The sequence below is a fragment of the Malaclemys terrapin genome, chromosome 4 (assembly GCF_027887155.1).
Source record: "Malaclemys terrapin pileata isolate rMalTer1 chromosome 4, rMalTer1.hap1, whole genome shotgun sequence".
Lineage (NCBI taxonomy): Eukaryota > Metazoa > Chordata > Testudines > Emydidae > Malaclemys > Malaclemys terrapin.
This window is the reverse complement of record NC_071508.1, coordinates 122445620-122472410: the sequence shown is the minus strand read 5'-3', so window position 1 is coordinate 122472410 and position 26791 is coordinate 122445620. Positions and strand designations below refer to the sequence as shown.

Below are 26791 nucleotides of genomic sequence, written 5' to 3'. Positions count from 1 at the left end.
GAAAGCATCCCACCTCATTAGAGATTGGCTTATGATTAAATGTTTATATACCTTCCAAAACCAGGGAATAACCAGATGTCTGTGCCAATGGAAAAATGTCCTGGTCCAAAAAGAATCTTATCTTTGAAGACCATTCACATAAAGGACACAGAAAAGAGGGAAAGGGAGCGTTGTGGTGGTCTTCCTAGTGCTCCACTGACCCAGAAAGCACTTCAGACTTTTCCAGATAGACAAAGACTTCATGTTTTTCATGCAGAAAACACAAGACATTTTGTAGCAGTGACTCCAATCATACTGGTCACACCTGCGGTTAACAGAATGAGTGTTGGAAGACAAGTGTCATTCACCATGAATTGTCTATTACCTTCTGATAGTTTGGTATCCACACAGAACTCAACCAGGATATTTCATCATTAATCTGGTCAAATTTACGTTTCTGGTGCGAGGTGAAATGGCAGGCTCTTTTGGGCAGTGCTCAGCACAACGTGGCCCTGATTTCTAGATGTTGTTGTAATACAACTATTATAATAAATACAAAGTTCTGGTGATGTCAGTTACGCTAGTGTTTCTCCAGGAGGTTTGGCTGGAGTCTGACAATCAAGCATCTTAAACGTGTGGTTACCAGCCATAGTGGCATTTTGTAGACAGGCACATCAGATTCTCTTTTTGAGTATCTGGTGCCCAGTTTAATCACAATGACAAATTAAAGAAGCCTGAGGCTGGTCTTTCTTGTTGCCATTACCTCTGAAAAGCAAGTTTTGAAATTAGTCCCCATATATGTACAAGAACCACACCGCTTTTGTCATTAGGAAAAAAGGTTATTATAGCTTCAGATATCTTTCTGTTCAAAGTAAGTTCATCTTTTCACAATTCTGGGGAAATAGTTCTCCCATCATTTTGTTCTAACTCCTGGAAGGTTGTGGCATAAATGGGTATTCCTACAGCTCTAAAGATATATCTCAAGCACATGGCGTACATATGCTAATTGTATCCTGTCCATTTCATTCTGTCCAAAATGCCAAGGCCTTACATCGTCAAGGTTGCTGCAGGCAAGACATAAAATTCATGCACTAATTGGCATATTAGGCATTTGGAAAACTATTCACAGAAGCCCCTAGAGGAAGGCTGAAGATTTGCAGAGTAAATTTTGATATCTCTTCAGAGATGTCTTTTAATAGGAAGGTGCTACTGAGTTGGTTCCCACATAACTCTTTAGTTTATAAAGTTCTTGCTTTATCTGGAGGCATGTCCATTCTTGCCTGTTGTTTAATTATTATAATATATCTGCCCTCCTGAGCCCCACCCCCCACACTTCTGGAATTTACTGCTCACTACTTCCTATAAGTAATGGATGAGGAGAAAAGCTGTGCAATAGAATGAGAAATTTCTTAATAATTTTCTTTCTGTTAGCAGCTTCTCTCTGAATTCAACCCACCTGGTAGTCTGGTAAATGACCAGAGTATAAATTGAAATTTTCTGTAAAGGGAGACAGACATATATTGTCTTGAGGCCAATTTAATACATTATATCATGTTCTCTTAGTGCTAATAATGAGTTTCTGGACTGTTTCTGTGGCTGTGGAAGAAGCGTTCTGGTGGCCTGAGCTGAAGGGTGGAGCTTAATTTTGGGCCTTCTAGCAACAACATCGGACAATCTCCAAATTCCACAGGTGTGTGTGTGTGGGGGGGGGAATTATCCATTAGTAATGAATTCTGAGAGAAGCTGCTAACAGAAAATTATCAGGTAAGAAATTTCCCTTTCAATGTGTCATAACTGAGTGAAATCAGAACCATTTTCACTGGAAGACTCAGGTGCCTTTTCTCATTGTGCATTATTTCCTTGCCATATTTCAATTTGCCATTTTTTTTTTGCATTAGGCTATAGATTTGTTCAAAACAATGGTAGGGGAATTATTTTTATAACTGATGGATGTTTACTTTTTTCAAACATTGTGTGGACAGATCCCTGCTCTAAGTGAAGTATTCATTTTCAGCACACAATCAGACATTTTTTTTTTGAGAGCAGTGTCCATATGGCTATGCACAAATGCTGCTTAGTTCTTCTGCCTCCAACCTGAGGAATATATAAGGGGACATAGCCTCAACAGTTCTTCTTGACTTCTATAAGCAGTGAACAGGGGCTGTTTCAATTTGGAAATATTAATCTCTCCTTTTAATATGTCTGTCTTGTTAAATTTACATTTTGATTCAAAGTTCATTTGTTATTTCTGGGTTTAGAAAATAAACTGGGACGATTTAGCTGCCAAAAAAATACCAGCTCCGTTTAAACCAGTAATCCGGGATGAGTTGGACGTTAGTAACTTTGCAGAGGAGTTTACAGAAATGGATCCCACATACTCTCCTGCAGCCACACCACAAACTTCAGAGAGAATATTTCAGGTAATTGTAGAATATTACAACTCCCTTAAAAGATGCATTTCCCACATGTATGGCCAGATTTTGTCCTTGCCATGTGTGTTTGCAATTGCCATTGAAGTTATTGGGAGTTGAATACAGAATCGATGTTCAGAATTGGATCGTTAATGTAGTTTTAACAGATAAATTATGCTATGTTATACTTTTTATATAAATCTTGAGGATAGAAATTGTTAATCATTAGTAAAGTTGATAGTTTAATGAACAGCCAGTGTTACACTCTTGTGTACTTATTATTGTATAATACATGTTTCTCATTTAACCACTGTTACATATGAAAAATTAGATTTCATTAGTGTCATTTTTGGGCCCAATCCTACCCCTAGGAAGTCAATGTCAAATCTCTTGTTGATTTCAGTGGGACAGGATCAGGTCTATTACATAAGGAAATATCTTTGCTACCAGATTCTTTTAACCAAATACAGAAGCAAATTAATCTATTTGATAACTGGAATGCTGGTTTTGTCTGATTATTCCTATGTACAAATTAGGGCTGTCGATTAATCACAGTTAATTCACGTGATTAGCTCAAAAAAAAAAAAAAAAGAATCACGAATAATCGCAGGTTTAATTACACTGTTAAATAAGAGAATACCAATTGAAATTTATTAAATATTTTGGATGTTTTTCTATATTTTCATATATATCTTGTATTCTGTGTTGTAATTGAAATCAAAGTATATATTTTGATTACAAATATTTGCACTATAAAAATGATAAACAGAAGAAATAGTATTTTTCAATTCATCTCAGACAAGTACTGTAGTGCAATCTCTTTGTCCTGAAAGTGCAACTTACAAATGTAGATTTTTTTTGTTTGTTACATTGTTTTGTTTTTGAGTGCAGTTATGTAAAACTTCAGAGCCTACAAGTCCATTCAGTCCTACTTCTTTTTCAGCCAATCTCTAAGACAAACAAGTTTGTTTACATTTATAGGAGATAGTGCTGTCCTCTTATTATGTACAATGTCACCAGAAAGTGAGAACAGATATTTGCATGGCACTTTTGTTGCCAGCATGGCAAGGTATTTACGTGCCAGATATGCTAACCATTCGTATGCCCCTTCATGCTTCAGCCACCATTCCAGAGGACATGCTTCAGTGCTGATGATGCTCATTAAAAAAATAATGAATTAATTAAGTTTGTGACTCAACTCCTTGGGGGAGAATTGTACATCCCCTGCTCTGATTTACCCATATTCTGCCATATATTTCATGTTATGGCAGTCCCGGATGATGACCCAGTACATGTTGTTGTTCGTTTTAAGAATATTTTCACTGCAGATTTGGCAAAACACAAAGAAGGTACCAATGTGAGATTCGTAAAGATGGCTACAACACTTGACCCAAGATTTAAGAATCTGAAGTGCCTTTAAATCTGAGATGGACAAGGTAGGGAGCATGCTTTCATAAGTCTTAAAAGAGCAACACTCTGATGCGAAAACTATAGAATCTGAACCACCAAAAAACAAAATCAATCTTCTGCTGGTGGCATCTGACTCAGATGATTAAAATGAACATGCATCGGTTCGCACTGCTTTGGATGGTTTTTGAGCAGAACCCATCATCAGCATGGATGCATGTCCTCTGGAATAGTGTTTGAAGCATAAAGGGACATGTGAATCTTTAGCGCATCTGACAGATAAATATCTTGCAACGCCGGCTACAATAGTGCCACGAGAATGCCTATTCTCACTTTCAGGTGACATTTTGAACAAGAAGCGGGCAGCATTATCTCCTGTAAATGTAAACAAACTTTTGTCTGAGCGATTGACTGAACAAGAAGTAGGACTGGGTGAACTTGCAAGCTCTAAAATTTTACATTGTTCTACTTTTGAATGCAGTTTTTTGTACATAATTCAATATTCGTAAGTTCAGCTTTCATGATAGAGATTGCACTACAGTACTTGTATTAGGTGAATTGAAAAATACTATTTCTTTTGTCTTTTTACAGTGCAAACACTTGTAACAAAAATGAATATAAAGTGAGCACTGTACACTTTGTATTCTGTGTTGAAATTGAAATCAATATATTTGAAAATGTAGAAAACATCAAAAAAAGTAAATAAATGGTATTCGATTATTGTTTAACAGTGTGATTAATCGCACAATTAATCTGTTTAATTGTGCGATTAATCACGATTAATTTTTTTGATTGCTTGACAGCCCTACTACAAATTAGTACTAGGGCTGTCAAGCCCTAATTAATTGCTTTTGCCTTTCGTGTGGATCTCCCATGTCCTCGGAGGCGAGGAGGAGACTAAGGAGAAGGGGAGTGTCAGCCATCTTCGATACACTGTACTTCTACCTCAGGACATATGCCTCTGTGGATGCAGCGAGGAGACGATAGAGGCAAAATCTTGCAGATTTTTGTCCCTCTGGCCCTGGGCCTATAAATGTTTCCACAGAAAATGGCAATCCACCAATATGCTGTCCACACAGGTGAAAAATACACTCAGAAATTTTTCTTATTGTGCTTCCTGCAGTTGGAATTCTTCCGATATGTAATGATTTGAGCTCTTATAATATTTCAGGATGGGAATAATTTTCAGGAGCACCTAAAACATGTTTTTAAAAATTCAATAAGATTTAGGTGCATTTGAAAATTTTATCAGACACCTTGTAAATTCTTTTTGGTCACATATTTCATTTATATCTTTGAATTTACTTTAAGTTGTGTTCTTTAAAGTATGTGTCTATTATGAACATAAATGAATGCTATTTTCAACATGTAGTCCACTGGGAAATTGAAAAAAAATATAGGATGTTATATTTGAATGGTTTGTGTGGTATTAAATAACTTTCAATTTTTGTAGACTTTAATATCTGTTTTCTAAAAGATTAGTGTCACTTATTTTTCCAAATACACAAAATAAAATTACTTAAGAAAAAATATTGACCAAACAAGCACTTTAAATATATACTGTGGGGGAAATTAGACTTTTAAAAATCATAAACAGGTCACTATTACACCTGTAGTCTTGGATATATTATTATTTACAGGGAATTAACCTTCCCTGTTTATGAAGTATCCATGCTGTTTTAAGTGATTTTATTTGCTTAGTCACTTAGAGAAATCCAACTTATTTGGGTATACGTCCACCAAAAATACATCAACATTATAATATTTCCGTGTGCTACAAATAATGTTCAAGATATTTATCTTAAATTTTAAATATTTATTTGAATTTCCTGTAGAGCTAGATATATTGAACATATTAACTGAAGATTACTCCACTAACAATGCAGCATACCATTTTTGTTTGGCCATTTAAAGCAATTTTTAGACATATGCCCCATCATAATGTAAACTTATTTGATACCTTAACTATAGGTGTCTTGAGAAGCTAGCCAGTTTGAAGTATGAACCTTTGTCACCAGTGAAAAAGAACTGAATCTGTGAGTCAGATTTTCTGAGCATTTTTTTTTACACAATCTCTTATTATTATTATTATTATTATTTTTTTTTTTAAAGAAAGAAGATTGTATAACCTCTTTCAGGAAGGCACTTTTCTATTGATTTAAAATGAAGTTGCATTTTTACCTTGACTATAATGACATTTACCCATTTTTCAGTAGATTACTTTTTACTGTCTGCATTATATGTTATACAGACAACCTTAAGATTTTACATTTATTTTCTGTCTTTGTTCTGTAGGGATATTCTTTTGTTGCTCCTTCTATCTTGTTTAAACGCAATGCAGCCACAGTAGATCCTGTTCAATTTCATATGGGAGTTGAAAGACCTGGAGTTACAACTATTGCCAGAAGTGCTATGACGAAGGTAATGATAATATCTAAATAAACATAACCCTTGATAATTTGAAGATGCTTATGATTTACGAGGTAATAATTTTATTCTAGGCTAAATAAATTCTGAGCCCAGAGGCTGAAGTACTAATTAGTTGTTGAGAAGTAATTTACAGTCATTATGCAGTTATCTGCTCTTTGTCTGCTAATGGATCTTCTGCCAATTAGAGCATTTAATTTACATACCATATAGTTAAGAAATAACTTGAGTCCGGCCTTGAAAAACTGTTGTTAAAAATCACATCAGAGACACCACCTTACCAGCAGAAGAGCAATGAAAATGTTAACAATACTTTTACTCAACTGTCAAAATGGTACTCCCCCTACGTAAGTATATGTTTTCAAAGCTGCTGCAATTAGTAACTCACATCTCTCTTTCTTTGATACGTCTGCTTATATTTGCATAGGTAGATACAGCTAGAAATAGATTCTGTATGAGGACCATCATTGTTGTATCTCCAAATAACCACACAGTTAGTGGATCAATATCTGTAAATCATCCCTGGAACTATCTGAATATTTTTGTAGATAAAGTTATTCTGATAGTAAATTTATTTCAGAATTTTTGTATAAAGTATCTTAAATATGTGTGTCCTCTGCACCATTAGAGAAGTTTATGTATATAATTGCACATTATTATTCTCAGACAGTCTTAATTTATACTATGTTGTTTACCAAAATGAGATCTCTTTTAAAACTGTATTTTTGGATCTTTAAACGCAGATGAATAATTATCACCAAAATTTATTATGTGTCTTTGACTACCAAAAGTATTCCACAGAACTAAATACAGTCAGTTTCATGACAGGACTCTCCATTTTATCATCACTATGAACTGGATCTGAAAGAGAAACCACTGGGAGAAGGAAGTTTTTCCATCTGTCGAAAGTGTTTACACAAGAAAACTAGCCAAGAATATGCAGTAAAAATAATTAGCAAAAGGTATTAAATATTTACTAAGACGATAGAAACTTTTTTTTTTTGCTTAGTATCACCAATGAACTAGAATAATGTTCACTGAATTTTTCATGTGAAAAAAATGTTGGTTTAAAACATCAGTTTTCTTTTGAGAATTCAAAAGGCATTATACGGTAATATGAATTTTTTTAAGTGGAAGATTTTGAAGTTTGGGGCTATTGTGCCTGTTGCAGAATGGGATAAAGAGGAAAGAAACCTTCATAATACTTCTCTTGTGCAGATTTGTTCCCAGTTGTTTTGTGCCCCCATTACGTTCCTCTCCCAGCAGAATAGTTTGCTGGGTCCTCTCACAGAGTCTCTGGATCCACTTGGGATCTTTAGAAGGTCAGAGCCATCTGAATGGCAGTCCATGGCACCTTTCCCTGCACCCCAGCCAGCTTCCAGGCAGCATAAAGCCAGTAGTTGATCTGGGGATCCCCAGCATGGATTCAGAGACAAGCACAAAGTTAATATAATCTCAGGCTGTATTAACTTTCTGAGAGAAGCTCAACTGTGCCAATGAGGGATGATGCGTATCCCTTTCCTGACTCACTGTGGGGCCCAGGACAAGGGAAACACTACTGTGGGGGCAGCTGACCTACTTTCTGTGATTCTCTGATTCCAGAATGCCAGTGGCAGATGAATTAGAATGAATAGAATTCTAATTTTATTTTCAATGTGTTGTTACCTTCCTTTCCTCAGCAGTCACTGAAACAATTGTGCTTATCCGTTTGTAGACTGCTGGCAAGGAAGGGAAGGGTTGGGGAAGTGTGAATATTTAGTAACCAGATAGAAAGATAGATGATCACTTTGGGATCATGAGTCCCCCCAGTCTGCGATATTTTGCTGTACCTCTTTCTGCAAATATTGGAGGCAGTTCAAACTTGTCCTTGAGGCTCTGGGATTTGACTACACCCCTTATGCCTTTATGCCAGATTCTCTGTATTGGTTGGTGCAAACAGAGCATGAGTTCAGTGCTCCTTATCCATTAATTTACTAGCTTTTAAAGTTGACTCTGGTGATAGTGAGCAACATCTTTTTCTCTACTCTTTTTCCTTTCCCTTACAGGACTAAACTTTCAGGGGCTTTGTCCCTAGATAGGATCACATAACGAGTTCCTTCTTGTTATTTTTCCCCTACCCCCCGCCCCCCAAGTATGCCAGTGCAGGCTGGAGCAAGCTGAAGGTAAGAGTTGGTCCACCTGCAAAGATTACTGCCAGCTTTTTACGGAGATCAGAAACTGGAGAGCTTATTGGGACTTCTGTTTCTCCCATCACCAGTTGTGCATGCCACAACCCCCAACAACTCCCTCAGTCGAGACTCCCCTGAAATATGGGTCAGTCCTTTTCAGCTCTTGGGATTCAGCAAACTGGATTCCCCTCACAGGCTCATTATTCTTCAAGGATAAGTCTAAAACTCCTGAACACCTTGATTCAGTCTCCTATAAAGGGAAAAGCTCCAGGGTCCTATACTACATCCACATGTGAATAATTGAGTCACATAGTAAAGACTTTGGCATCTTTTCAGATTTTCTTCCTAAAATAAACATCTAAGCTCCCTTAGGGATGTTCTCCCTTTGCTTCTTCTAGTTACATTTCAGTTGATTAGGTGCACCATCATCCCCACTCTATCCCCCACCCCTCCCAAAAAGTCAGACCTTTTAATCCATTCCTCAGCTCCTGCGAGGGAGTGGGGTCGGGGGCTTGCTGTGCTCCAGCCGGGGAGTGGAGTCAGGGGCGTCTCCTGCTCTGCGCGGCTCCTGGGATGATCCCCCTCAGATTCCTACGTAGTATGTGGAGGTGTGGCCAGGTGGCTCTGCATGCTGACCTGTCTGCAGATGCCGCCCCCTCAGCTCCCATTGGCCACAGTTCCCAGCCAGTGGGAACTGCGGGGGCGGCGCTTGCAGACAGGGCAGCGTGCAGAACTGCCTAGCTGTGCCTCCACGTGGGAGCCAGAGGGGGGGACATGCTTCTGGGAGCTGCTTGAGGTAAGCACTGCCCAGAGCCTGCACCCCTGATTTCCCCACTCCCCCCCGCGCCCCAATCCCTTGACTCAGCCCTGATTCCCCTCCCACTCTCCAAACCCCTCAATCCCAGCCTGGAGCCGCCTCTTGTACCCCAAACCCTTCATCCATGGCCCCACCCCAGAGCCAGCACCCCCAGCCAGAGCCTTACACACCCTCGTACCCCAGCCCTCTGCCCCAGCCTGGAGCACCTTGCTGCACCCCAAACCCTTCATCCCAGTCCCACCCCAGAGCCCGCACCCCCAGCTGGAGCTCTCACCCCCAACTCCCTGCCCCAGCCCAGAGCCCCCTCCTGCACCCTGAACTCCTCATTTCTGGTCCCACCCCTGAGCCCTCACCCCCCTTGCACATGCCTACCCCCAATTTCATGAGCATTCATGCCCCGCCATACAATTTCCATTTGGCCCTCAGGCCAAAAAGTTTGCCCACCCCTGCATTAGCACCTCTCCTTAAAAAGCAGAAGTTTTGCCTTTGGATCATAATAAACTGTAAAACCAGAGAAACGAAAGGTTCTTTCCCCCCAGACATGTATGCAACTAAGGGGAAGAAAGTGGTAGCTAAAGGAAAAGGATGAGCAGGTTAAAGCCAGTAGCAAATATCTCCCAGTCAGAACTAAAACAGAATTTGCTATTCCCCTCCAACCTCCTCAGAAGAAATCATTAGGATAGAATGGAAAACGCCTGACAAAGGGAAAAGTCTCATTAGATAAGCCCAGGGTCTTAGAATCTAATTTTTTTCTTCTTATGCTCCCTGATATTGATGTAGAAGTTGCATTCCTGACAGTGGACATGGTCATTCCTGCTGAGGGTGATTTCTTCCCAAACAACCCCACTCACAAGAAGATATAAACCACCCTTAGAAGGTGGCTCTTATAGCTTCACTGACTTTGTTAGAGCTAAAATCACAGACAGTCGTATACTTTGTTATTGCAAAGACTTGAAAAGGCTTGAGCCTCAGTATCATGATGAATTCAATTCAGCACTAAAGAAAATATCTCTAGTTACGGCGTTCATGATGGACAGATCCATACTCTATATAAAGCAGGCAGCAAAAGTTGTGGCAGCAAACTCAGAGGTCAGGTGCCAACTCTGGTTTAAACCTACAGTAGATAAGTAAATCATCTGTGCCACACAATTCTGAAGGATTCTTATTCAGGGAGAAGATTGATAAGATGGTAGTTGCACACACATCAGCCCAGGCATTTACTCTCTACTCCAGTTAAGTCTGAGAAGGACTACAAGTGCTGATACAAAGGCAGACGCTTTTTTCGCTCCTATCCATAGCAAATGTACCAGAAAAGTGACTCCAATTCCTGGTTAAAATCTGGACCTGAAACACTAGATGAAAGCCCAGATCAGGAAAGTGGTTCAATCCCTGCTTCTAGCCCAAATAACCAGTATGTCAACAACTGGCTCACCTCCATCCAGTTGTTTTTTTAAATGTATTATAAATCCAGGTATGAAGCACAGAGGGGGTTATCTGGGTTACTTCTTGCGAGCTTCCCAATTCCTTATCACACTATTGTCTACCTAAGAGTCTAAGATAGGTGCAAAGAGAGCCAGAATCTTCGTATTGCTGGAAATCCAGACACTGATTTCTGAGGTGTCATGGAGCTGTATGTTATTGATCCATCTTTACTGTGACTCCTAAGTCTTCTGGTCTCATGCCTAGAGATTCCTCTAATGACAAGACAATATAAGACAACATAAGGGATTCTTCTTAAGAGCCTGGAATCACTTTCAACAGCAAATGAAAAGTAAAATGAAAAGACCATCCAAAGTGGTTCAGTTTGTCACTTTTTGGTTACAGGAAACCCACATGATAATAGGGTCTTTCCTCCACAATACATACCTCAGAATCCTAGCCATAAGTGACACCCTTTCATTTTGAGCACAACTTGGGAACTGCAATATATAGGGGACATGTTCAAGGTCAAAAAGGATGCAACTGGTGATCCATCAGCTCCTTTATAAATCAATACAGACCTGACCTTCCCTCTACAGAAGCAACCTTTGGTGGGAATGTTCTTCAAGCAGTTGCCCCAAGATAGATTAACATTAATTTTGGGGAAAGAAGGAACACTGTTCTATCTTCTCTCCATCCCTACAAATATTTTTTCATACTGCTAGCTATGTCCCACATGTCTTGGATTCAGGGAGACGTCAGTATAGAATGAAAATAATTGTTACCTGATGATTCTTCTTCAAGAATGGGTGCTCCATTTCAGATGTCAGTGTGTTCAACCATGTCACTGTGATCAACCACTGTTGATCAGAGATTTTCAGTAGCCATGTCCGTCTGGGATGCGTGTGCGCAGTAGTCGTCTCTTGGTGCCGTTGGTACCTCATCTAGCACGCACACGGTCCAACCCCCTCAGTTCCTTCTCAGTCGTCCTTGGCCTGAGATAGAACTCCATGGCGATGTGCCAACGTCTCTCTCAAACCTAGAGAAATATAATTAGAAATAGTTTTAGCTTTTTCCTAGTATAGTTAGTTTAGTTTAGTTTGTTTTAATCAGTTCAATTTTTTTTTTCTTTTCCCCTCAGAGTGGGGAACACATAACCTGATTCAAAATGCCTGGTTCCCAGGCTTTAAGAGATGCGGGTCTTGCCACGAAGCTATGCCCATCTCAGACAGCCATTCTCTCTGTGTTGACTGTCTCAGTGATTTGCACATTCCCCAGAAGTGCACTCACTGCAGCAATTTGAAAGTGAGGGCTAGGCATGATCGAGACCTCCATCTAAAACTTATTCTGATGAGAAATTTCTCCAACTGGCCTCCGATCCAGGGTAACAGACTCCTTCCACAGGGAACTCCCCGGGCACATCCACTTCAACTAAGGACAACGCTCAGTCCTCTAAAAGATCATGGAAAAGAGCCATGACCTCTCTGCAAAGAGAGCTTCATAAAAAGAAACAGTCTTTTGCCAGGTCGCTGTCCTCGGTGCCGATCAACCCCTGGGTGAGCACCTTGAGGCACGGGGAACCTCCGGCACCATCTGCACCGGGACCTCTGCTGAGCCCCATCAGAAGGACAAGGAGTCAAGGCAGAGATCTAAGACTGTCTCCTCCCCTACGGCACTGACCACACAGGTGAGAGGCATGGTGTCAAGACCCTCACTAGTGGCTGTGCCTCCACCACCAGCTCCGACGACCCCATCGGTACCAACAGACAGAGCAAAGATGGCACTGTTCACACCAAGTAAGTCGAGCTACAAGTCATCAGCACAGTCCATGGTACCTCCTAAAATAGCGACATGGATACCGATGGTGCCGAAACCAACACCACCACAGAAATTCCTGCAACAAAAAGACATCATGGTCTTTTCAATGCTGCAGTCCCTGCTCTTTGGCACCGATGGCTCCCCTGAGCGTACAGCATCAGACCAAGCAGTATCGTCTACCACCCCACCATTCTCAAGCAAAGATGATGACCACCAGAAAGAGGGTGTCTTCTCTTCACACCATTCTTCACCTACAGAATACAGACCACCTTGGGGGACCCATGAAATCAAAGGCCTCTTGCATGCAACCATGGTACAGATAATCATGGATGTGCCCACCTATGCCCTTCCCCAAGCAATGGTCATCTTGGGATCCATGGGCAGTGTACAGGACTCGTGACAACAGACCCTCAACTCCACCCAGAGGTGAAATCAGATCACCATCCTCTGTAATGGAGATCTCGGAAGCCCAGGGGGAAACGGGGGATGAGAGGGAAGAGGGCACCAAGCGGGACATAACATCATCTGCACATAACTCTTGTTCATCAGCAGAGGAAGTATTAATGCCCCTACCTCCCACCACAGCAGATGATTTCAAACAGTTCCAAGAACTGTTCAGAAGGGTAGCTCAGAGTCAGGAGATCCCAGGGTTCAGGACACTTATCACAAACTCCTCCAAATTCTACAGACATAGTTGACTTCTAAAATAGCGTTGTCGTAAATGATGCCATCATGTAACTGGCGGAGACAGTCCGGCAAACACCAGCTACTGTTCCACTAGCATGCAAGAGGGCGGACAAGAAGTACTACATGCCCGCCAAGGGTATGGACTTCCTTTTTTCCTGCCCACCACCCAACTCCTTAGTAGCAGAGGCCACAAATCAGTGCGGCAAACAACCACAGTACAGGTCCACTTCACAGGACAAGGAATACAAGAGATTCGACCTCTTCAGTCAGAAGGTCTATTCTTTCGTGACACTACAATTCCGAGTGGCAAATTACAGTGTGCTCCTAGCCAAGTATGACCACGATAATTATGGCAAGCTGAACGAATTTATTAATGACCTCCCAGAGGAGAGGCTTGCAAAATTGAAAGCCGTACTAACTGAGGGATAGCTGGTTGCCAGAACGGCACTACAAGTATCCTTGGACATAGCAGTCACCACAGTGAGAATAACATCCACAGCCATAGTAATGCACAGAGCATCATGGCTGCAATCTTCGGGGATTCCAAAAGATCTCCAAGTGAAAGTGGAGTATTTCCCATTTGACAGAGAAAAGCTTTTTTTCTACCAAAACAAACAAGGTCCTCCACTTGATGAAAGATTTCTGAATGACTCTCCATACTCTTGGTATATACACCTTCCACGAAACGGAGACGTTACCAGCAATACCAACAAAACAAACATCTCATTCCAACGTCAGCAACAACAAGAATATGAACCACAAAGTCAACGTCCACTACCAATACAGAGTCCTACCTTTCGGCCTTTCCCTTGCGGAAATAGTGGCACACTTCCCCAAACAAGGGATAATGGTTTTCCCGTATCTAAATTGTTTACTAAAAGGGCCTACCTGGTTAGAAGCAATAGACAACATTCAGAGGACTATCACTCTCTTCTGGAAGGTAGGGTTATAAATAAACAAAAAGCAACCCTAGTTCCTATATAACAATTGGACTTAATCGGGGCTCGCCTCGACTATAGAGGCCAGGGCATCATTACCGTTGAACAGATTCATAACTCTGACCAATCTTATCTAGGTAGTCACGACTAGCCCACAAATATCGGCATGAACCTGCCTACAACTGTTAGGTCACATGGTGGCCATGACCTTTGTGGTAAGACATGCAAGACTACACATGTGCTGCCTACAAGGTTGGCTGAGTTCAGTGTACATATCAAGCAAACACAACCTGAACAGAAGCCTAACACTGCCATCAAAAGTACTGGAATCTCTACAGTGGTGGACAAGACTGGAGAATGTGTGCACAGAGATTCCCTTTCACCAGGTTCTACCATCAATAATAATCACAACAGATGCCTCGATAGGCTAGGGCACCCACCTGAACTAGCATGTGATCCAAGGGAGGTAGTCATCTACCAAGATCCAACTAAACATCAACATATTCGAATTACGCGCGGAGTACAATGCCTATCTTCACTTCCTCCCACTGATAAATTACAAAACAGTATGTGTGATGACCGACAACATAGCCTGCATGTTCTGTATAAATTGACAAGGAGGAGCCCTCTCTCACTCACTATGCATTGAGACCATGAGGCTGTGGAACTGGTGCATAAATCACAATATAAATGTCACACTCTCCTACCTCCCCGGGTGCCAGAACATGACAGCGGACACACTGAGCAGACAATTTTCTCAGGACCAGAAATGGTAAAGGAACAGCAAAGTCCTACTAGCCATATTTCAATGATGGGGCTTCCTTCCCATCAATGTATTCACAAAATTACAAATGCCCTCTCTTTTTCTTGAGAGCAGGAATGGGACCCCAATCACTGGGAGATGCCTTCCTAATCACCTGGGAGAAATCACTTTTTATGCATTCCCACTGATACCGCTGCCCCCACAGGTAATGCACAAGATACATGTTGACAAAGCCAAGTTCATACTGATAGCCCTGACGTGGCCCAGACAGAACTGGTACCCTTACCTGATGCACATGGCAGTATGCGCTGCATGAACTGTCCCACTTCGGACGGACCTGCTATCATTTATAGTTGAGTATAGTGCTATTATTTAAAGCGATATTATTTTATCCAAAATGGATTTAATGTTTCCATACAGCTTTGGAAGTACTTCTCTGGCATGAGGGTGGAACAGGTAGTGCCAATGTTTCAAGCCTAATGGGCAAGTCTGAATTCCTTATGGTGTTTGTAAAATAACAAAGTTTTTATTCTTAACATGCCAAGACATGACTGAATCATAAATTTGTTTTGTTTTATTTATTTAGCCCCACTCTGCAGGACTCACTTGTTTGGTTCAGTTTACTTGTTTGAAGGTGCTGACTTCTAATTGTGTATATCAAAAGGGCGACTGTCCTAATGTTCCAAAATCTGGATTAGGAAGAATTTAAAAAAAATAGATGTAACAATTTTGACTTGAAATTTGCTTTGTTAAACTTGGTAATTTTCCAGAATGGAAGCCAACACCCAGAGGGAAATAACAGCTTTGAAACTCTGTGAAGGACACCCCAATGTAGTGAAGTTGCATGAAGTTTATCATGATCAGGTATTTTGAAGAAACTATAATAAGCATTTTCCAAACACATTTTGTTGTGCATAGCATTAAACTCTTGTGATAAAGCTTACTGCCACTCTGTATAGGCAGCTTTTTCCAACTAATTGAGTCTTGTCTACCTAGAAAAATTATAGCAAAAGCATTAAAACCAAAGGAGATTACATTTTTATTGTATATAAATAAAAATGTATTTTCGGGAACTCAGGTATACTTACGTTCCTTCAGAGGTATTGTGAAGTTTAAATGATATTTGTAACACACTTGGAAATCCTTGAATTAATGGTGCTACACAAGTACCAAAGATTATTTCATAATTTTGTTTGTTTTCAAATGAGGCAACCCAAATAATTTAATAAATTACCAGATTTAAAAGCAGTTCCTTTAAAAAAAAAATTAGAATGTGCTTGAGTTTTATTTAGTTATAGAAATCTCAGTTATCTACTGTATCTGAGCATAGCTCAAATGTAGTGGTCAGTGGTGGCCTCAAGGAAACCAGAGCAGCTGGGGTCCTACTCTATCTTCTTCTGCTGGTGTAAGCTCCCCAGCAGAAGATCAGGTGTAATGAAGCTGAGCTCCTCTCCACCCCTGACATGCCCCCAGCCCCCTCCCAAAATGTTCCCTATGCCCTTATGAAAGGGTCTGAGGGAACAGCTGGTAGGCATATGCAGCACAAAAATGCACTTAGCAAACTGAAGAATCTGACCCACAATCTTTAAGGATGGAGGAGATTTACATTTTCACTATTTATAATTTATGTACTAAAATATGTTCAGAATGTATTATCAATGTACTTTTTTGAGTTCTTAAGCAGAAAAATCTGTTTAAATTAGCTCTTCGTGGCAAGGTGCTATCTTTATTTTCTTCCTTTGAGCACAATCAATACTTAATAAACAAGATATAACAATAGATGTACTCTTAGATTACTGTGAATCTGATTAGCCTACCTCCAACCAGCCACTCATCCTGCTTTTCATCCTTCTGCAACATGTATATACTCACCAACTTGAGGCTTCCGCAGACTAGAGCTGGTCAATTTATTCCAAATTTTGAAATTAAAAAAAATAATCAAATTTTTCTGAAAAATTTCCTTATTTTTTACTAGCTCTGCTACAAATCTAATCAGGTTCTCCATTGGGAATCCTACTCCGACTGGACCTGCCAATGTTTGTCAGGCTATGACTCTTTTTTTGGCAAATCCTTAGCCATTGAGAGAATATTTTTTATCCTCTTTCCCTGCCCCTTCCGCTGTGTTCAAGGATAGGGGGAGAGAATTGCAGAAAAAGTAACCTGACAAGCCGTGGTTTTAGCTTAACTAATGAGATATAGTCGCTGCCAAAAAATGCCCACCCATCTGCACAGTTCTGCACATCTTTTCATACTTGTCTCGCCTGCCCCAGATTATATCCTTAGAAATTGTTGTTGCGAGATAGGACTGTGTAATGGGGTTTACAAATCCCAAACTGAGCATCAGCAGAAGGGAGAGGAGAGTCTTCCCTGCTTAAAGGCTATCAGGCTGATCACACCCCTGCATAGCTACCAGAACTGCCAGTCATGGACACATGCAGCCACAGCTGTGACCAATGAAGTAAATAAGACCAGCTATGAAAGAGGGAGAATAGAGAGGGAAAGGGAGGCAAAAAGGCCTGGGATACCAGAGGGGCAACAGCCCAGGCCATGCTGCTTCTGAGAAACTGACAGACAAAAGGAGACTGCAAGCCTTGGAGTTTAAGGGCTGATAGACTCAATTTAAGTTAAGAATTCATGGACTGGTCTAATTATAGATGAAGAGGACCAGTTAAGACAAACCTAGGATCCCTAGACAGACTGAATCAAGAGCAGTTGACACAGTGACAATGGCCATCTCAGATACTCATACCCATTGTTTTTCAAGGCTGGCTGGCTAACCGGCCCCATCTTACTTAAGGGAACTACTGAGTTCTCAATTCCAAGGTACCAAAAGCTTTGTGAGGAAGGGCTGGTGAGGTCACAGCCCATCTGACAGAGTGAAGAAAGTGTGGGCTATGGTTCTCCCCCTTTTTTAGAAGCAAAGGCTATATAACAGTCTTCACAATGAGTGGGATTTCCCTGTGCTGGGGAATTCCTATGTAAAGAGGACAGAGATTTCCCAACTGAGGAAACACCACCTACCCTTTATTTCTACAGTCTCTGGGCAGGATTCCCTTAGCATAGGGAAACCCTGATCCAAAACACCCTGCTGGCTTCCTGTCTGTGAGTCTTCTGCCCTTCTGCTACCCACAACAACCTCATGCCCTATATTACTTCCCTGAAAATGCTATACTTTTCCCACTGCTCCCACCTTTACATCTCCATAGCCTTTCTGTTTTTCCTAGATCCCCAAACCTGACTGCTGTCTTGTTGATTTTCCATAACTCATCCCACAGCCCTACTAGTCTCATATTTCCAGCTGTCTCCCACAAATCTTATGTCCCTCCATCCAGTATTCCTTATGCCTCTGTCAAGGTTCCCTCCCCACTCTGAACTTTAGGGTACAGATGTGGGGACCTGCATGAAAGACCCCCTAAGCTTATTTTTACCAGCTTACATTAACAGTACGCTGCCACCACCAAGCGTTAACCAAATATTTAAGGAGAGCCACTTGGAACTCTGCCTTCCCCCAAATATCTCCCAAGTCCCTAACCCCCCTTTCCTGGGCAGGCTTGTGAATAATTTCCCCCCAAGCCTCTACACCCCTTTTCCTGGGTAGACTTGAGAATATCCCCTCACCACTTCGTCCTGGTGAACACAGATCCAAACCCTTGGATCTTAAAACAATGAAAAATCAATCAGGTTCTTAAAAGAAGAATTTTAATTAAGAAAAAAGGTGAAAGGAGTACCTCTGTAAAATTAGAATGAAAGATAATCTCACAGACAATCAGATTCAAAACACAGAGGGTTTCCCTCTGGGCAAAACTTTAAAGTTACACAAAGAACCCAAATTTATCCTTCCTCTTATTTGCAAAAGAACTCACAAACAAGAAAATAAAAGTAATCTAACACATTTCTTCTCTAAATACTCACTACCCTATAGGAGTGGGATGGCTCCTTTCTCTGTCTCCGGCAAAAGCCCACACAGCACAGACAAAAGACTTTTTCCCCCTTCCAGATTTTAAAGTATCTTGTCTTCTTATTGGTCCTTCTGGTCAGGTGTCAGCTAGGTTATGTGAGCTTCTTAACCCTTTACAGGTAAAAGAGGAATTAACCCTTAACTGTATCTTTATAACAGCCTCCCTGTCCTGGCCTTCCCCCATCAGCCCTCTTCAATCTCTTTGTACTCTTCCTCTACTCACCAACCATGCTGACCTTCCCTCCTCCTATTATGATCATCTGCCCTCAAAACCCTTTAATGCTACCTCTTCCCCAGTACCCCACTAACCCGCTGCTAACAGTTAACAGGTTTTTAAAAAACAAGGAAATTCCCACAAAAAATACTGTAGTTTCTCCCAATCACAAACAAACATACGACATTTACTCCAAATTCAGACTTTGTAACGGTACAAAAAAAGACTTCTCAAAATTAGTTTTAAGGAGTTAATCTTGTTGAAGTTGTAATTAAGTTTGTGCGTTTGAGCGTAATTCCATGTATTACGGATGGTTGTATGTTGTAAGAAAAAAGCTGTTTGTTGTGAAGTTGTGGAGTCTTGGGTGCATTATTGACAAGCATGTGAATTATGATTGATCTTTATGTTAATGTTTGCCTTAAGTGGTGACTTCCTTGATTTAAAAATGTTTTTGTCTTAAAGGAAATACACTGGCACAACCTTCACTTTTAGTAACAAAGTTTACTGTTTGGGAATATTAAATATATGTTGTGGTCCTAGTAATGGTACAGAAACAGCATATATCCTTCTATGTGGGAGATGGGATTTGAAGCAGTTGAGGATAATTAAAGACTTGGAAGTAAACTTTCAGGAGGCTGTGCAAGGAATTAGCAACTTTTTCTGCTATTAACTTGATGTCTGTGATTAATTCTGCATAATGATAAAAATGTACCCTTATGTGGAAGCAGGCAATGTTCACCACTCTTTGAGCTAGCTACCCACTAATGTGTGTAAGTGAATCCCATAGATGTCAATGGTAGCCGTGAGCACCAGACATCTCTAAGAGTAGAATTTGGTTCTTCATATTTTTATACTCATGAAATACTATTATAAACAGAAGCTTGACTCATCCTGACCTCTGGAAAGAGAGATCCTATTGCAGTATAGTATGTAGCTGGTGGAAGGCAAATGTGTTGTGATGCAGAACAAAGAACCAGACAAAAGAACTGATGAGAAAAAAGTGCTGTTATGCTTGCAGTTTAAAAGGCTATATTTTCCCACCTCTTTCTATCTTAAATGATACCGGTTTTGTTTTTTTCTAAATGCAGTTGTGTAGTATTTTTAATAATAAACAGTAAAAAGTTAAGACTTAATTATTAATATTTAAAATCCACAAAGTGTTGACATATAATCTAATTTTTCTAAGGTCTCACATTAAACTGTTTTTTTGTTTTCTAGCTTCACACATTTCTAGTAATGGAACTGCTGAAGGGAGGAGAATTGCTTGAACGCATTCAGAAAAAGAAACACTTCAGTGAGACAGAAGCCAGTTATATCATGCGCAAACTTGTTTCAGCTGTGAGCCACATGCATGATGTAGGAGTCGTCCATAGAGATCTGAAACCTGAGGTATAGTGTGGTATAATTGTATATATTATTGTTCTAATACCTTACTTCCACATTCTTTAACAAAGCAGTGTATCCCTTCATTAAAGTGCATGGTTACTTTAATGGAAAAAATACTGTAATTTGTGTGTTTTTCATGCCTTTTATTGTTTTTATTAGGAAATGAAAGTTTCACACATTTACTGTCTAATTTTATTTTATTCCATTATGCTATGCGATCAATAGTAAAAACAATAAAATACTCAACTCAGATAAATAACTAATTTATTCCATTATGCTATGCGATCAATAGTAAAAACAATAAAATACTCAACTCAGATAAATAACTAATTTATAAACTTTGTTTATAAAATAAAAAATTCAATCTTAACTCCACCATGTAGTAATATGATGAAAAAAAATCTGTTATCAAAATTCAATTTTATCTACTCAGGGACTAACATTCTATTCTGTTCTGATCATAAATGTATGATTATTGCATAGCATAGCTACAAAGTGGCATTAAGGTTGTTTCGGTGCCTTTACTGTGCATTTTCATGCTCCTTTTACTTCACTGTGAATTCCTGGGTTTGAAGTGGTTGTTTTTGATTGAATTACAGTGTCCTTGTACTGTTTTTACCCTCAATCTCACTCTAGTTTAATACAGTTTCCACCTGAGAAATAAGATAGGTGAGGAGGTAGTGGGTCTGTTAGTTTAAAAAAAAAAAAAAAAAAAAAAGAGGGTTGTGGGGATCAGCAGTAGTCTGAACTAAAATGGCTGCCTGAAGCCAAAGCTCTGAGGGGATAAGAAAGTAATCTGCCTCCATCAACCCACTAAAGCTACTAAACACCACCAAAAAACAGAGTACTCCGTTGCAGAGGATGGAGTCTCAAAAAAAAAAAAAACCACCACACCTCATTCAGAAGGGTGTTTCCAGCTCACAGTGTTGAGAGGCCCCTGACAGAAATGTGAAGACTGAAGAAAATCAGACTCCAAGGCAGACATTCGGGAGTTGATCTCCAAGGCCATGAGAAATGATCTGATGACTGATTCTAGCAGTAAAGAAGGAAGTAACTGATTTGAAAGGTTGAGTCACTGACTGTACCAGAGATTGGCCTAAAGGAAGCTAGTGAGAGACAGCCATTGCTGCAGAGCTGCATGACACTGCTGGAACACAGAGGGAAGCAGCTTAAATTGGATGATATAGAAAATAGAGTGTGAAGGAACAACATCAGAATTAAGAGACTGCCTGAAAATGCTGAAGGAGGAAATACAATCCGGTATGTAAAAATTTTAATCGTAGATTTGTTAAATCTCAGTTCTCTAAAACGCGTGAAAGTGGAGAGAATGCATATGGTGCTATTCCCCACACTTGGAGCTTATAATAGATCCAGAGATTTGATTGTGAAATTTTATCAATATCCGCAGAAAGATTTAACTATGGAAAGAGCCAGAGAACATTCAGAGTTTATACCCCAAGATGACAAGCTGTAATTTTTGCATGACCACTCCGCCCTAACTTTAAAAAAGAGAAGATTGCTGGGGGAAGTTTCAGCAGCACTCAAGAGGGCAGATATATGTTACTGATGGGGATTTTCATTTAATTATCATTCAGCTTTCAAAATCAGTTTTACCCAGTAAGATACTTTATACAAGGAAAAACTACAGTCCACTCACTTGGGATAGAAATCAAAATCTCAGAAAAGCAAGAGGGTACTCTGGAGGTGGAAACTAAGTATAAAATGCTGGAAATACCTTGACAGATGGTCAAATCCAAGAAAATGAGGATAGGAAAAGAAAGACTCTAGAAAATGTACTGTCAATGGCAAAAAATGAAGCTGTACAAGAGGACTCAGATACATGAGTAGTTACCAAAAGATTACCCTGAAAGAACTTCTTGAGAGTCATCAAGAATGAACAGTTTAACAGTATCTATGTTAATGTTATAAAGAAAATAGGATGAAGTTTGTTTTAATTGGGATGATTATAACTCTGTATTTTAAAGTGTAGAGCATATATAGGACAATAAGATGAGTGTCCCAGGGATGGGGAGATTGGAGAAAATAGAAACGGGTTGTTGAGGAGCACTTAGGGGTTCTGTTTAAATCCTCCCCATGTGACTCAAATAATCAGATGGCAATCTATCCCTAAGGTCTCATATGTGGAGAATGTAACTCCTTTGGGTTGCAAGAGAAACAGTTCATGGGGAAAGTACATGTGTTGAGGGTTCAAGAAAACACAGTTGTTTGGGGGCTGAATTATATGCTATTTTGGTTATTTTTAAAATAAGGGGAATAATGGAGAAGAGGGGAGGGAATCAGGGATGGGAGGGAGAATTAATACAAGACATACCTATGGAAATTTACAAACAGAAATCACGCCATATTCAGGCACACGGTTCTGAATACAACATAATTTGCAACAAGAGACATTGGCCACTCAAAGGTTCATGCTATCAAACAGCTAAATAATCATAGTTTCAAGTTTTTCAATAAGCTAAATAGTTATTCTCAATGGCTGTTCCTTTTAAAATAACACCTTTGAATTTTAAGGGGCTAAATAATGTCGTTAAGAGGGGAAAAAGCCCTGGCTGAATTTTTTAAAAACCTCATTTTCAGATTATTTTACTTCAAGAAACTCATTTTCAGGAGTGGCATATTATGGGCATGAAAGATGGTTGGTTTCAGCAGACATTTTTTTGCTTCAGCCAAAGAAAAGAGGAATGGCCATAATATTTGCTAAACATGTAATTTTTTAGATTGAAGATCAATTTAAGGATATGGGGGGATGGTTTATCTTATTGATAGGTACAGTTATTAGTGGGCTCAGGATATGTTCCCAATCACAAGCTAAAAAAAAGCTGCTTTAAAATAGTGCAACACTTTGGGGAAGGGAAATTATACTTGGAGGAGACTTCAGTTGCACACTGATTCCTTACTGGACAGATCAGATAAAGAAGATGAAGTGTATAGGGAAGCAAGTGCAGCATTTACTTCAGTGCCAAAAATTCAGTCTCTCAGTTTGCTGGAGAGAAATGCATTTAGTGGAATGAGATTACACATTTTATTCACACCCTCATCATTTACATGCTAGAATAGATTTCATGTTAATCTCTAAATCCTTAATGAAGTGAACAAGACCTTTTGTACAGAAGAAGAGGAACAATGGATTCTTCTTTGAGCTATTGCACATGTCCATTCCACTGTAGGTGTGTGTGTGCCTTGTGCACAGATGTCAGAGATATTTTTTTCCCCTCGTTGCTACCCATCATGGCAGCTCGAATGCCCCCTTTTGCTGTGACACAGCATACTGGTATAAGAGGGTGGAGCTGAGCATCCCCAGTTCCTTCTTGCCACCAGTGATGGTTTTCAAAGTGATCTCGGACTTGTTTACTCAAGTGCATCCCTCATTCACTTTAAATAGTTGCAGTTAATTATTGTTAGTTAGTTTCTCAAGTTAGTGTTACATTTCTGTTTTTCGTGTCCTTTGGTACTGTTTCTTTTCTTTTGGTACCAAGCTTGATACCACAATGATGCCCTGCTCCTCAGTGTTCAAGTCCTGCAGGACATGTTCAAAGCCTATGCTGGTCAGTGATCCTCATCCATCCTGCCTGAAGTATTTGGGTGAGGCCGACATTAGTGACAAATATCACATTTGCAAGGGCTTCAATCCTCACTTGAAACAGCGAGACTTATGTGCTTGATTATGGAAGCAACATTTTGACCCACCGTCAAGTCATTGCATGAGGAGAGCACCCCAAGTACTTCACCATGGGTATGGAGTGCTCCACCAGATATTTTTTTGGCTTCTCCATCCAGACCTTCCTCAGTCTGAGCATCTTGTTCATCAGCTTTGGTACCCAGGCAAGATAGAGGCAAGGACTCTACTAAACATGTAGTAGAGAGAGCTACCTCAGAAGCCTCACCTCCTAAGAGGTGTTCGCTGTCTCCAAAGCTCGTGCCAGGTTCAGTGAGGTTGTCCTGAGACGTTTCAGGAGCCAACAGTTGATGGGACTCCCATCTACCCCAGAGGCATATGCAGCCGCAAGAGACTTGGTTAGTGCCTCATTACAGGTTTCACCAGCATTGGAAACTGTCTGACTGGTTCTTGCTCCTGCAACTCACCCCTCACCGCACCAAGAATCCCAAAGTACCACTACTTACACCTCCTCTCAAACCAGTCTTATCAAGAAGGAAACGTCTCATGATTTCTCTGGTACCACCCTCCCAGGGTTCAAGATAACTCTCTCCGGTACCATCTGCATCAGCACCTCAATTATTGGAAGCCTCTGACTTCTCAGCCTCTGACTTGGAAGTGCAGTGCTTTGTATCCTGGACAGGACACAGCACTGTGGTAGGAATTTTGGGCATTTATCATGGAGGGCTGCTTGGTTGCCAAGACATTACTACAATCCATGCTAGACGTTGCAGACACTTTGGCCAGAGAAATGGCCTCAGCAGTGACCATAAGAAGGGCATCCTGGCTGCAGAGTTTGGGCATTGCTCCTGATGTGCAGCAGACCACAGAGTACTCCAGGGGGAATTCTGTGCCAAAAAATTAAAAATGCTGTGTACAATATTTAAAAATTCTGTGAAATTTTGCATATTTTATTTGTCAAAAATAACAAAATATAATCACGCCAGTTTCTATTATTTTGGTAATTTCTTTCTGAATACCTGTCAGCAACGATGTCTGTAACAATGCAGACAACAAAAAATATTCAGGAAATGTTTTTTTGATAAACAGATTCCTTACTAGGCATATTAATACAGAACTTTGCATAATAATTCATTTAAAATACAGAAACGTATTTTCCACACTCCTGAGAGAAAGTGCAAAGGCTTGGGGAGTCGGAGTAATGGAGGAGCTGAGGGAAAGGGAAGTAGTTGCTGGGCAGGAGTCTAGGTGTGAACCTGGACGATTGTTGGGTGTGGGTAGAAGAAGTAATATGGAACAGGTTTTCTTTTGGGAGGGAGGGATTATAAGGGAGCCTCCCCCATGCAGACACTAGACCCCTAGCCTCTCCCATTCAGGCATATCTGCCCATGTTCCCATGTGTCCCTGCACATCCACTCCCATTCAGTCCCCACCCCAGTCTGTCCCCCGCACTAGCCCTTCTGAACCCCAGTCTGCGACCCAGCATCCCCATGTGCCCTACTCTTTGTCCCCCACATCATGTGCCTCCTCACTTGGCTCCGCAGGAAGGGTGCTGGGAGGAACATAACCTATCCACATCCCTCTTTGGGTCTGGCTGAGCCGGCTGCCCTCTGTTCTGGCGCCACAGCAGCCCCTGGTGGGCGAAAGGCATAATTGCTGCACCTCTCTGGCAGAATGTATTTTCTGCAGAGAAAAAAAAATTGTGGGGGACATGAATGCACATGTACAGTGGCACAGAATTTTTGCAGAACTAAGAGAGGACTTGGCCTTTGATGGTCAGCTGCTTTTTTCTGAACAACAGATGAAACTCTGCACTCCTTCAAGGATTCTAGGGCTACCCTTTGTTCCTTGGGGGTGTATACACTGGCAGTGCAGAGGCACCATTATGATGGACAACAGCAGCAGCAACGATACCGGCCACAACGCCCCTTTGGGCTGTCTGTCCCTTCCCCGAGAGAGCAAGACTACCCTAGCTCTGGGCTTAGGTCCCAAGGGTGGAGGCATTCTGGTCTTGGATTTGGCCAGTCCACTCTCTCTCCTCTGGTGACCCTAAGTGCTCATTTTGACTCGTTGGTCCAAAGCAGTGATCCAGTCATGACTTCTACAGAACTTCGGGGACAGGATAGTCCATTTTCTCAGTGTTTGAGACTCAGTTACTACAGATAGCTGAGGCCTAAGCAATGTCCGTTTAGGTTATCCAGTTGCTCTCCACACTGTCTGTACCTGTCCCTCTTCAGGGCCCCTCTCATGAGATACTGCTCCTCGAGCAAGTCTGTTTTTTTCTGTCTTTGGGAGCAATGAAAGAGATTCCTCTGGAACACTGGGGTCAAAGTTTTATTCCCAATATTTTCTGGTCAGACCTACTCTAGACATCTGCAACCTTAACAAATATATCAGATACATAAGGTTCCTAGTGATCATCCTCTCAACTATCCTCCCTGCATTGACTTAGAACGATTGTTTTGCTGCTGTGGACGTTAAGGATGCTTATTTCCACATAGCAATCCTTCCAGCCACAGATTTCTCCAGTTTGTTCATTTTCAGTAACTGGTCCATCCTTTTTGGTCTGCCTTCTACCTCCTGGTTTTTACCACTTGTATGGATGTGGTGGCATTATACCTCAGTAAGAAGGAAATCCATGTCTTCCCATATCTGGATGACTGGCTACTAAGGGCAGTTCACAGAACTGCTTTCTCACGTACACGTTACACTGCACTTATTCAACACTCTAAAAACAGGAAAGTCAACGTTGGTCCCTATTT

General features: G+C 40.7%; 1 protein-coding gene across 3 annotated transcripts in view; it reads left to right on the top strand.

Moving 5' to 3' along the window:
• Positions 1 to 26791, top strand: part of RPS6KA5 (ribosomal protein S6 kinase A5) — a 180108-nt gene that overhangs the window by 124323 nt on the left and 28994 nt on the right. For all 3 annotated transcript variants that reach the window (XM_054026212.1, XM_054026210.1, XM_054026211.1), the window contains 5 exons: positions 2238 to 2399; positions 6093 to 6218; positions 7053 to 7186; positions 15605 to 15698; positions 20225 to 20395. In XM_054026212.1, coding sequence (XP_053882187.1) covers positions 2238 to 2399; positions 6093 to 6218; positions 7053 to 7186; positions 15605 to 15698; positions 20225 to 20395 — 687 coding nt within the window. The remainder of the gene's footprint in view (positions 1 to 2237; positions 2400 to 6092; positions 6219 to 7052; positions 7187 to 15604; positions 15699 to 20224; positions 20396 to 26791) is intronic.